The 12,150-nt window shown below is 45.6% G+C and overlaps 5 protein-coding genes across 6 annotated transcripts in view; 2 read left to right on the forward strand and 3 right to left on the reverse strand.

Annotated features, from left to right (window-relative positions):
* Positions 1 to 181: 181 nt before the first annotated feature.
* LOC126558688 (glutathione S-transferase 1-like) lies at positions 182 to 1,295 on the reverse strand. The gene is made up of 2 exons (XM_050214737.1): positions 989 to 1,295; positions 182 to 919 (listed from the first exon to the last, which is right to left on the reverse strand). The coding sequence occupies exons 1-2, from the start codon at positions 1,127 to 1,129 to the stop codon at positions 182 to 184; spliced, it is 879 nt and encodes a 292-aa protein (XP_050070694.1). The 5' UTR covers positions 1,130 to 1,295.
* A 227-nt stretch (positions 1,296 to 1,522) lies between these two features.
* LOC126559051 (glutathione S-transferase 1-like) lies at positions 1,523 to 2,324 on the reverse strand. Its single transcript, XM_050215153.1, has 2 exons — positions 2,099 to 2,324; positions 1,523 to 2,029 (listed from the first exon to the last, which is right to left on the reverse strand). The coding sequence occupies exons 1-2, from the start codon at positions 2,231 to 2,233 to the stop codon at positions 1,523 to 1,525; spliced, it is 642 nt and encodes a 213-aa protein (XP_050071110.1). The 5' UTR covers positions 2,234 to 2,324.
* A 921-nt stretch (positions 2,325 to 3,245) lies between these two features.
* Positions 3,246 to 4,554, forward strand: LOC126558203 (uncharacterized). Its single transcript, XM_050214171.1, has 2 exons — positions 3,246 to 3,623; positions 3,706 to 4,554. The coding sequence occupies exons 1-2, from the start codon at positions 3,246 to 3,248 to the stop codon at positions 4,552 to 4,554; spliced, it is 1,227 nt and encodes a 408-aa protein (XP_050070128.1).
* A 138-nt stretch (positions 4,555 to 4,692) lies between these two features.
* Positions 4,693 to 6,175, reverse strand: LOC126558042 (galactose mutarotase). The gene is made up of 3 exons (XM_050213976.1): positions 5,431 to 6,175; positions 5,018 to 5,353; positions 4,693 to 4,950 (listed from the first exon to the last, which is right to left on the reverse strand). The coding sequence occupies exons 1-3, from the start codon at positions 6,154 to 6,156 to the stop codon at positions 4,693 to 4,695; spliced, it is 1,320 nt and encodes a 439-aa protein (XP_050069933.1). The 5' UTR covers positions 6,157 to 6,175.
* A 4,730-nt stretch (positions 6,176 to 10,905) lies between these two features.
* LOC126557466 (polypeptide N-acetylgalactosaminyltransferase 16-like) overlaps positions 10,906 to 12,150 on the forward strand; it is a 359,463-nt gene continuing 358,218 nt past the window's right edge. For both annotated transcript variants that reach the window (XM_050213255.1, XM_050213254.1), the window contains exon 1: positions 10,906 to 11,278. In XM_050213255.1, the coding sequence (XP_050069212.1) occupies positions 10,938 to 11,278 (341 nt within the window). In that variant the 5' untranslated portion in view covers positions 10,906 to 10,937. The remainder of the gene's footprint in view (positions 11,279 to 12,150) is intronic.

Genomic DNA, 12,150 nt, shown 5'->3' on the forward strand with positions numbered 1-12,150 from the left:
CACTGATAAAATGGATGAAACCCCTTTAAAAACATTCTGCATCACCACCACCACCAATGCCGGTCGGGTGATAAGCGTGGCACGTTTGGCCACATTTATTGACTTCACTCTTACACGCTGCTGTACAGAAGCCGTGCGACGAACAATGTCTATCACGTCACATTGCTCGCCGTTGGGCAGCCTAATCTTCGGTAGACATTTTCGACGACTCATCCGATCTAACTTCATCGGCAAGCTTATCGTCGGGCGAAACAGTTTTAGAACTGTCGCGTGCGCGTGGCTTCTGCGGCGTCTGCAGCTCGGTGTACTGTTGCTTGTGTTGATCGCTTTGCTTATCCTCAGGCAGCTCTCGGCTACCTTGCTGATGATCTTGCTGCTGTAACTCGCAAAGCTGCTGCTGCTCCGCAGTCCGCATTTCACGAAATCGCTCCAGGAAGGCTTGCGTCTTTTGGGCCGCTTCCTTCGTAATCTCCGTGTAGCCAACGAGCTCCCGCTTGCACTGCTCATACCACCGGTGCACGTTCGGATAGACGGTAAAGTCAAAGTTTAGCAACCCGTCCAGGGCGGCCACCGTGACGGCAATAGCGAAATCGGCCACCGTTATATGCTCTCCGGCCGTCCAACGGCTACCGTACAGGAAGCTGTTCAGCACTGCAACCGCATCCTGGACTTTCTTAAAGTCTTCCAACTTGCCTTCGCCCCCCATCAGGATGGGATGATAGTACGTAGTGACACTGCGCATCAGCGTGCCAATGTCGTAAAACAACCGTTGATTCACTTTGGCGCGTAGAGCTATATCCTTCGGGTAGAGAGTATCGTCCGTGCTATATTTTTCTGCCAGATAGATCAGTACGGCACTGGATTCCCAGACAACCACGTCGCCATCGACCAGGGTGGGAATGTAGTGCTGAGGGTTTAGCTACAATGAAAGAAAACAGTGCTACATTAGCTCCTTTCCCTACTGATCGTTCACCAACCGGCGCATTACCTTTAGAAATTCGGGCTTGTAGTGTTCCCGCTTCAGCACGTCCAGCTCGATGAGGTTCAGGTCGAGCTTCAACCATTTCGCAAACAGCAACACCACTCGACATGGCGGTGATATTATGCTGTAGTACAGATCGAGAGGCATTGTCGAGGATTGGCTTTCGCTTTCAGGTACGATGTGGCAACAACTGATAAAGTTTCCACCGGCGGGGACCCGCGCAAGGCCGGCAATGGTGGCCCATCTCGTTGTTTGTCATCTTTCTTCTTTCGGTCATCTTATCTAATCGTACGTAATCGGGGCCGGGTGCGTTTATCAACCAGCTCGTCGCCGGCCCAGCGGGTAAGCAACGCTGTTCCCTTGACTGTTGTCTCATCATACCCGACTCATCAAGCGAACGAACGAGCACACTGTTCGGATGGTAACGACTAGAGGGAGTGCATTCTGGGCGACATATTAGTTCGCGAATCACTTTTTATTGCCGCCATCGTCCTTGTTTAAAGTTGGTTGGTAAGTTATATGGAATCCGACGAACGACCATTACTTAGTGAAGTTGAACTTTTCCGCGAAATTTTTGGCACCTTCAACGCAAATTTCTTCGTGTCCGGCGACGGATTCCTTAACCTGTTCGTACCAACGATGAATGTTTGGATACTTGGTAAGGTCATACCCGGTAATCACATGGATAGTTGTGATGCTTGCCAGCAGGCTGAAATCGGCCACTGTCAGCTTATCGCCCGCAGCGAAAGTTGTCTTGTCCAGGAAATTTTCCAAAAATTCGAATGCCTCGTCTAGCTTCACCAAATTTTCGGGATTAAGCTCCTTACCCTCCATCATGACCGGGTAGTAGGCTTGCGAGAAGCGCTGATACAGTGTACCCATGTCGAAGAACAGACGCTGGTTCACCATCGCTCGCTTCTTCGGATCCTTCGGATAGAGGCCATCGTTTTTGCCATACTTTTCGCACAGGTACGTCACAATCGCTCTCGATTCCCACAGCACAAAGTTATTGTCGACCAGCGTCGGGATGACGTGTTGTGGGTTAATCTAGGGATAGTGAGCCAAACCCGTTAGAAGATCGTTTTGGAGATTGGAGTACTTTACGGAGTTACGTACCTTAAGAAATTCTGGCTTCAGCTGTTCGTCGGTAAACAGATCGAGCTCCTTCAGATTCAAATGCAAACCAAGGGCCTTTGCGACCAAGCGCACTGCCTGGCACGGAGCCGAGAGTGGAAGATGATACAAATCCATACCGAAGACGTTTGCGACCGTAGCACACGGAACGTACCTAATCAAGTGTGGCAGCAACTGAGCGATAGTGTCAGTTGAGCAGCGGCCACGAATTTATTTTATGAATCCGGCCGTTATCATCAGCGCTATCGTTCGATTGCGTCATCAACTAGTATTGCCTATACCACCGGTGAGGCAGCATAATCAAACGTGTGCAATGGCGGTTCAAACAAAAGTGCTTCAACGGATGACATCACGCGGGTGGTCTCCTTATATGCAGGAGATACGGTGGAAGATATGGAAGATATGGTCGAATTGGGCAAGGGTAATAAATGACATTGATGCGAATAATCCTAATAATGTGAAATCGAAATGAGTGCATTCATCCTTTCGATTCGGTCACCACGCGGAGATCAATGTTCTTTAAAGTGGAATGGAAAATATAAAATTTGTCGGTTTAAAATATGATTTTGTCTTAAGTTAGTTTATCAATCGATGCCAAGGGCGATACGAAACTGTTAAAGGTACACACTCAAGAAAAATATCAGTTGGATTAACGGTATGTTGCTTATCGGCGTGTCTCGTGAATAACTACTCTACTCTTGCAGATATTTTAAACGGATAAACGAACTATTCCTGGAAAGAGATTTCAATACCTGGATATCCTATTAGAAATATAAACCCCGGTTAAATAATATCGATTGATCAAATATGAAATTAGCGTTCAAAGCATTCTTAGCATTATTGCCAATACTATAGGTGCGGTAAGCACGTGGCTAGGTTCAAAAAAATAAAAATAAATGTGCGAAAACTCATTTCGTGAAACATTTCATTTGAAATTTTCAGGAAATATTTTGAACTGAAATCCATTGATAAATATGACACACCCTGTGCTGAATGTACTGTCAAACCAATGTCAACGGTTTTTAAGTTCTGTTTTGGCGTTGGTGTAAACAAGCTAGCACCGCAAATCAAGTTGCTTACGCCACGGTAAACGTTTTGGTACCTGCAATCGGTGTTTTCGACAAAAACCATGGGAGGGTGCCGATGCACATTTCGTGAGTGTGAAAATGGAACGTCCGCCCGGAAAGATTTGCACTACTTTCGATATCCTATACGTGATCGGGAGCGGCTGGTAGTGTGGGCCAAGAACGCTAATCACATGGAGTATTTGGATCTACCGATCGACAAGCTTTCCAACAAGGTTGTGTGCCAGGACCATTTCGAGCGTCCAATGTTTATGAACGAACTACGCGAGCGACTGACGAAGCTGGCTATACCGCGTCTAATGCCACAACCGGACGGTTCCGTACTGAATGTGGAAATGGTTGATGTGGAGAGGTGCAAAAGTTCACCCTCAGAAGAATCACTCGAACCGGTGCAATCGTCTTCAGAGCAAACGGATATTAAGGTACACAGAGAACCCAGACATGAAATCATTCACTGCCTATATGACCCTGACCCTCATTTTGCTTTCTATTCTTTTTCTCTAGATCGAGAAAGTAGTAATGGGACATGACGTTCGAAAAAGTGTACGGGGCGTTGAGCCTCTGCGGAAGAAAATTAAAATACTCAACTCGGAAACCTTGATTCCTAGCAAATCCGACACTCCCTGCGAAGTGATACGGATTGAAACGTCGGAAATGAATCAAGCAAAGCGGTTGCGACACCTGTACAATAGTAACATTAATGCCAAGCACCGTAAACCATCACCAGTGCGAATAGCAAAAGCAACAATTGCTAGAGACGAAAATGGTGAACCGTCGTATTCGGATGAAGAGCATGTGAATTACATTGGGCACAACACACAATCATCGGAAAAAATTGGAGAATCGTCTTGTTCGGCGAACAATCAGCATGACGTACCGAACTCATCCGTCGGTAATATTGTTACGCTTATTCCACCGCCCGTTACGGTGCCCTTGCTAGATCCAGCGTTAAACGAAAAAATTGATCAAAGTGTTCGCGAGTTAGGAGAACTGAAGCAGATGGTGCAAAAGCTCGCCAATCGTCCCGAGCCACAGCCGGTGGTTGTTCCAGCGGCAGCACCGACACGAGTAGTCATGGAAAAAGGACCGCAGCTAACAAAGGCACAGTTGTTTAGTAGCATAAAAAGATATCTCAATCCGTCGATGGTCACGCTGCTGCGTATGGAACTGTTTGCGGGATCGGCCGAACGTCCGTGGAAACCGGACGAGAAGAGTCTTGCGGTCGATATGATCAATCTAGGCGATCATGTGTACGACTATTTTAAGGAAGAGTTTCGCTTCCGTTTACCACCGAAAAGCGAGGCAAAGTTGTGGAAAGAGTCGGGAGAAATCGATGCCGACGATGCGTGCTAGAAGGCTTGCGGATGTGCATTTTGCTTTATAAATGACAATATAACAATTACAAGCAATTTATTTAATTTTTGCCTCGTCTTGATGCTGGTAGGTTTGTAACGCAAAGAAATTCGGACTGCTGGCATAGATTTTTTTTGGCTATTGGTCACGAAGTACGTCAAATTTGTACACTACCTCATGCACGTACTGTGCCCCGGGGTTCAGAACCGCCGATGGGAAGTTGGGATGGTTGATCGCATCGGGAAAGTTTTGTGTTTCCAAGCAAAATGCACCGTGCTTGCAATACTTTGCTCCACCCTTACCTTGAATCGGCGGATCGGCCACACCTTCCGGGATGACAGGTTCGAGACGTGTGACGTCGTAGTATTCCGGAGCGTTAACTGCTTTCGGGCGAATCTGAGGATATATTCGAAAAGAACATCTAAAAGACGTATCTTGTACCGATATCGACAACGGAACTTACATTCTTGTTCGGATCCGGCATAAAGTTGCTGGTGTAAAACTGCACACCCGGCTGATCCGTGTATACCTCCAGCACACGTCCACTGTGCGGATGCACTACGCGGGCCGTAAACGTTCGTCCCTGTTCGGTACCCTTGGTGATGCAAAAGTTATCGTCGAATCCTTCGCCTGCAGTTTTCGCCATGGCCGGTCCAAGTTCGCGCGGAATGCGCAAATCGTACGGTGTCCCACCGACACAGATGAATTTGCCGCTCGGTATCGAATCGGCATCCGTGTCGGTAATCTTATCTGCGTTGATGCTAACAACATGGCGATAGATTTCCTCGTGGCCCGTGGACTGTTGATGAAGAGAACAATACAAATTGCATTCAGGTAAGCTGTTAAAGAGATAATATTTCAATGAACTTCACTTACATGACCCGCCAGGTTAAAGTAGGAATGGTTGGTGAGATTGATCGGTGTTGGCTTGGTAGAAACAGCCTTAAACAGTGCTTCGAACCGATTGTCCTCCTTCAGCTCGTACCGAACGCTAACCATAACTGCACCCGGGTATCCTTCATCTCCATCGGGGGACGTGTGCGTCAGCGTCACAGCAGTCCCCTCTACGTACGCTTCCCAGTTGTATTTGTCGAAACCAATCTTCCCACCATGCAGCTGATGTCGGTTTTCAAAGTTTTTCGTCACCTGGTACTCTAGTCCGTTGAGCGTAAATTTGCCACCACCAACACGGTTCGCAATCCGTCCAATGGTTGCCCCAAAGTATGGATTGTTGGGTGTTTGATAACCGGGAATGTCGTCAAAACCGAGCACCACATCATCGATACGCCCGTTACGATCGGGCACCTTCATCACGGTGATGATGGCCCCGTATGATATAACCTGGACCGAGGTGCCGTACGTGTTTTGCCAGGTGAACCGTTTCACCGTCTCGGTAGCACCCGTTTTCGGATGCTTCACCGTACCGAAACCATCCACAGTCAGCGTTACTGGTGCGTTCCGTGCCGTATCGACCATCTCGTAGCTTTCCGTCTGCGATCCTCGCTGTTCGACCTGACTGTCTATCGATTTAATTGCAACTGAAGCACCGGACCGCTTGCTGCTGTTATCTGTGGACCCGGTTAACTCTGCGCTGGAACTCATAGTCGCGCTATCGCAATATGTACGAGAAGAGCGAGTAAAAAAAAAAATTGCCGAGAATACCGTACCCTTGCGTGTGGGCTTTACTGCTGCTGCACTTGAACCAACGTTTTTTTTTTTTTTCAATTTTATCAAACTGGTAATTTGAGGACAGTAAACAGCTGATAGCGGATAAAAAACAGCAATTTGCGACACACAATCCGTTCAAACAAGTGACAAGTGGAAGTGATAGCTCGCAGCCTGCTGAGCGTTTGTTTTTATTTGCGGCTTTGTTTTGTCCCGCATCGCCGATGATGTTGGTGCACGATGCTTACCAACCACCGACGGACAGAAGCTGCGTGAATGTGTGTGAAGACACCTGCTACATACGCACAAATTTCTTATCGCGATCATTCCAATTCATCCAGCGCTCACTTACACATTCTCTCGTGCGAATGCTGTGTTCATCTAGCAGATGAAGTTCGCTAGACAGAGCAGATTGGAACTGGTGAGGGAATCGCAGAGCAGGGTGGTGGTAGATGGAGAAAAACCTTATATTGGAGAAATCGGTGGATCTATATTTTAATGCGGTTTACCACAAGGGTTAACGGCACTGCAACCTAAATGTGTTCTTCCTCTGAAGTTATTTTGTTTTAACGATTTTAATCTTCTTTTAGTTAACTGGTGTGTGATGTTAAAGTTAATTAATGTACAAAGTTTTAACCTTATTGCGTACCGATTAGGTTTTTTTCGGATAAGCTTACTCGTCGACTGTTCCTAACCCCCTAGTAAATCTGGTGCTAGATATCTTTACTAAAGATTGTAGTAGTGATATGATGTGTCAATTCTAGAATCGTTAGTGCTGAAAGTTACTATTTGTAGCGATGTTTTAGCAGAAAGAATTATGATGGTTTGATGACGATCACGAAATTACAGTAAAGGTTTATGTTATGTGATATTAGACCACGTAGAGCGGTTGAGCGGATGATGGGTCAATTACAGGCCAAAAACACAACATGGCATACTAACAATGGATTTCTTACGTTCATTTTTTTCAATCCTCTTTACTAGGACCCTTTGCTAGAACTCATCCCTTACTAGGAAAACGTTTGCTCCGACCAATCATTTTCCAACTAATAAGCTTCAGCTCTCAAAAACAGATAAAATCATCCGAGGCACCTAGCAGCTGTCACACGGCCGATAGAATCATTAAAAAGAAACAAACGAATCGTAAAGAACATAATAATAAATTATGCGTTATAATGTTGTTTATTATGAAAAAAAAAACTTGATGACATAGTCTGTAGAACTGTACAACGAATGAACGATTATGAATTCTACGATAGAATAGTATCCTCAAGCTGGGTTGGTTTTACCAAATGTGGTGCACCCGTTTTCCTGCGGTGTTAACTTCTGATAACGATATCGTCTGGGGTATTTTCGCATTATAGGGCGTACATTTATTAGGTCGCATTTGTGTAGTATTTTTCACATATTAAACCATAGAAAATTAAATCGTTAAAGAGCGAAGAAAAATCGTTTGTTTTTAAAGTTATACATATATTCCATGTCTTCTAGTCGGGTAATTTGTTAAAATTTTTCTAAATATATGTTGTCCCAGAATCTATCTGAAGATAATATAGTATTATAGTAAAGTATAAACTTCATCTTCATACTAGTTGATATGACTGTATAAAGGAAATATTGAAGTAAATCCTCTCAAATGCGCATAGACCCTGTCATTACACTGTTGCTCAATGTATGAGTTCACGTTGATCGATTGCACAGAGCGAAGCAGCACACAACGATTTTCACCTCAAACGTACGCTTCTTTGCAAGTGTAAACACGCCAAACTACACTTGAATGGCCCACCCCCCGATGGTCATATAAACATTTGTCTGCTAAAACGGAAGCAAATAGCGGGGAAGCCTCAACAGTAAACATGCCGGATGCTGAACATAACCAATCACGTGACCAAGTGCATAAACAATCGCCGGTTTCGGACCAGATTGCATTGATTCGCACCCTACACAAAGTATCGAGCCGGCCATACCGGCACTAACAGAAGTCGTGGAAAACTCTATTTTCTTTTTTCTTTAATTAGACCGGACCTGGGCAACAAACGCAGGCGCTTTTTTACAGGTTGTGGTCCGTTTTTTTTTTTTCTTGTGTACTACTGCTGCCGGCCATACTCACGTCACAGTAAAATCTGCACCCGGAAGCAATTATTGAACAATTACTGCGCTCGGCAAATTGGCAAAATGGCAGAACAAAAAATCAACACTTCAATCAATGGAGTGGCGCGATCGCTCACGAGGCTAAACTTCCAAAAGTTCATAGAAAAAAAAAACACACGCACACATACAACATGACGATCGTGAACGGTTAAGGTTGTGAACCTTTGAAAACAAATTGCCCAATGTCGATATTACGCAAAATGCTTCCATGCTTGGCAGGTTTGCTTTAGTCAATAGACAGCGGAGGAAAAAAAACCTGTACGATATTCGACAAATAAGCGCATTAATGCAGTCAACAGGAAATCGGCAGGGATCCCTGGGGGCATCGGTGGTATGCAAATTCATTTTACACCTTGCTGGAATAACCACGACCGAATTTGGGTATCTTTAATGGTTAGAGGTCATACTTGATTTGTGATCATGAGCTATCGATGCGATAACAAATTCAACAACAAACTGTAAAGACACAACACAACACAAAAGTTTTTAGGTTCAGGGTTCCGTAATGTACCGAAAGTGTTATGAGTAAACGTGTCAGATGATCGTTGCACAGGAAAATTCGATCGTACGCGATCGTACGGCGTTCAAATGTTTGTTTAACGAGACCTCTCCAGCTTACACTCTCGCTTTCGGAAAGTCTCGTGGGAAAGAGGATCGACGGTGGATGGTTGAGAGTTGGCGTTACATGTTGAGTGGGATTATCAGTTATCGGATGGCGCACACCGAATGTTGCATAAGAAGATGCCTGCTTATCAACAGCTGCAACGATGAGCGGCTAATTGAAGGAAGCGGATTTGGAAGACTTCGCCACATGGGTGCTGTGGCTAGGAACAGAGATTAATGGCGTCTACTGAATGGGTCGATTCATTCAATCAATGAAAAGGCTAGATTATGTGGAACAAGTTTACACGATTAAACGCTAGCTGATGCACATTCCGAATGGCTTAGTTGAGAATAGGTTGAACATGCAAATTAGATCTGTTGCATGTTCAGAATTTCAAATCTAATAAGCTCAGGAAAATCCGAAATTGCCAATAACTCCAAAAAGTTGCATCCATAAAACCTCGGATGTACACCACAATGACCCGATGTCCATTAGCATTAGCAGTGCACACCGTTCGCGAAAAGCGCTGCGATCGATCGATTGAACAGAAAATGAGAAAGGATGATCGACGCATCGGCCGGACGGACGATTGGTGGACGACTCCCCACACGTTTCGCAGAGAACTTAGTCTCGTGGCGGTCTTTTGTGAGAGCATAAGAAAAGCAAGAAAGAGCGAGAGAAAGAGAGAGACACTGAACGCAACCAGCGAATGCGTCCCCGGGACACACTACCGGTAAACAGTTTCGATCTAGCCGGCTCCATCGACGGACCTTAGGAACGTTACGTGACGCGGCGTTGATTAGGACAGGCACAAAACAAACCGAAGAGACGTAATCCCCCGGTAACGCAGAAACGCAATCGATTCTGGCGCCGGCTACTCCGCGATTCTGTCAGTGACCGGGCGACAAAGGTCGGTGGTGTGTGTGTGAAGGTATGTGTGCCCACACGCAACCTCGTACGATACGCGAAGAAGGCTCTTAGTCAATAACCGGCGTCCCGGGGCTTCGCGCAAAACTGATTTTGGGGATTTCGGGGTGGCCTTGGCGCATCGATTGCGGGATTACAGAGGGGGTGTGTGTGTGTGTTACGTGATTAGATTTGTTAGTTGCCGTTTTCTCGGGTGAGCAGAACCTCGCAGTGCCACGTACAAAAAGGTACCATATCCGGTGTGTATGTGTACAGTTTCGGAAGTCACTGACCAGTATATGGCTGCTGCAGCTAAAACCCCGAGTGTATGTTTAGTTTCGATCACTACCTTCACGTGGCCGGATCGATAGTCTCGTAGACCTCGTAGACCGGCCGTATATGTAAACAGAGTGCGCGAGTGACGACTGCGTTTTTCTTATCGCGACGCGTTTCCCTGGTCGAACGTGGGCATCGTTCGGGGTTGATGATTTCGCGGTTCGCGATTGTGATAAAAGCAACAACACAACGGTGCACAACTTTCATTAGCAGTCCCATTCAGCAGCGAGTGGAAAAAACACACACAGAATCAATATCAGAAACACCAAACCCATCTCTAGAGGTTCCCATCTTCAACAAAGTTGCCCTTATGCAGCAAGGGAATTCCACCTTGCCATCCAGAGCAAGCCACAGAAGCAACCAGTGTATATAGATAGACTGGCTATAACTGTGTACGATCGCATGTGTGTGTGTGTGTATGTTTAGTGCGAATGAATTATGCAGACCCGTGATGAAACGTCTCCCCGTGGATGTGCGTCTCAGTGGGCAGCATCAGGCATGGACGGATGGTAGAGGATTCTAAGCGAAGAAACAAGATCATGCACATCGGGTCGGGCGTTTGAGCGATAGATAGATCGCCGATCGGATGGAATGTACATGGTGCAAATTAGTCTAAATTGAAGTGCCTACAGCAGACGACGTCGTCGGTACGCGGCTTTTAAGGAGGAAACATCTTCCCAAACAGTGCTAATTCGTCTGTTCGCCGTAGCCCCGCTAACCGATGCGCGATGCGAACGAGATGAAGATCGCGTGCAAAAAACCGATCGCCTTTCTGCTGATCGTTGCGTTCGGCGTCCTATTCTTCTGCTGCAACAACCTGTACCTGTTCCACATGGCGAAGGTGCGCCGCAGGGTGGATCAGGACCCATCGGCGGAGCAGAATCTCACCGTCGGGCTGGAGGTGGTGCGCAGGCTCTGGGAGGCTTGGACCGTGGCTCAGTCTGGGGGCGTTGGTCCAGTTCTCGTGACTACAGCGGCGCCATTCGAGCAGCATCACTTCAACCGTACGGTTAGCGATCGTCTCGGTGTCGATCGACCCATACCAGATACGCGCCATCCCAAGTAAGTAGTTGGATTTGGTATGCGGGATGTTCCGTGTTGCTGTGTGTGAATCACGATTGTTCGTACTGCTTGCGTTTCCCGCCTTGGTGTGGGTACGCAACCCAATAATCGTAACAGTTGCTGGCGCGTATTGACCATAACACACATAAACCACTGAGTCACATGCAGAAAACGATTAATCTTTGCAGGGCTAAGCCAGATCGTATTTTGAAGAAATGTTTAACCTTCGTGATTGGTTGTTTGAGTTCACAATACGATCGTTTGAAATAACATATTTCCTATCATTCTCCTAAACCGACGATTTCGGCACAAAGCATCAAAATTGTTTTGTTTTTTTTTACGAAAAAATATATAATTTAGAAACTGCTGATGTAACTGTAGCGATCAAGTTTTTTTAACAAAGTGTACATATATGCCTATTGCCTGGAGCTAGGCTTGTGTTTGCTGAAGAAAGCCGTCACCAAATGCTAATCAAAAGCTGATGGTGATGTACTGAGCTGACATAGTTTTTGGAGGAAATTGTTTTGTCTAACTAACATTAAGGGCTAAAACCGAACATGGCCGGGATAAGTCAAAAAATAAAGAGGAAATCCCTTGTTAATAATGTTTATTCTTTCAATCATCACACATGGTGTTGATGGCGACGGCGACGTGCTGTCATAGTTGATAATAAATAAATAAATAACATTAAGGGTTTTCTCTCAAGGATAAGGAAGAAAAGGAATGAATATGGTAACAGTAAAGGAAGCCGAACATGAAATAGAACCAAATAGATACGGAGAGTTGCTGAATGTCATTATAGAATTAAATTTATATAAATCTCAACAGAAAATAAGTTTACTTTGAAACATAAAGAAATAGTTTAAAGTGTA

The sequence above is a fragment of the Anopheles maculipalpis genome, chromosome 2RL, assembly GCF_943734695.1.
Source record: "Anopheles maculipalpis chromosome 2RL, idAnoMacuDA_375_x, whole genome shotgun sequence".
Taxonomy (NCBI): domain Eukaryota; kingdom Metazoa; phylum Arthropoda; class Insecta; order Diptera; family Culicidae; genus Anopheles; species Anopheles maculipalpis.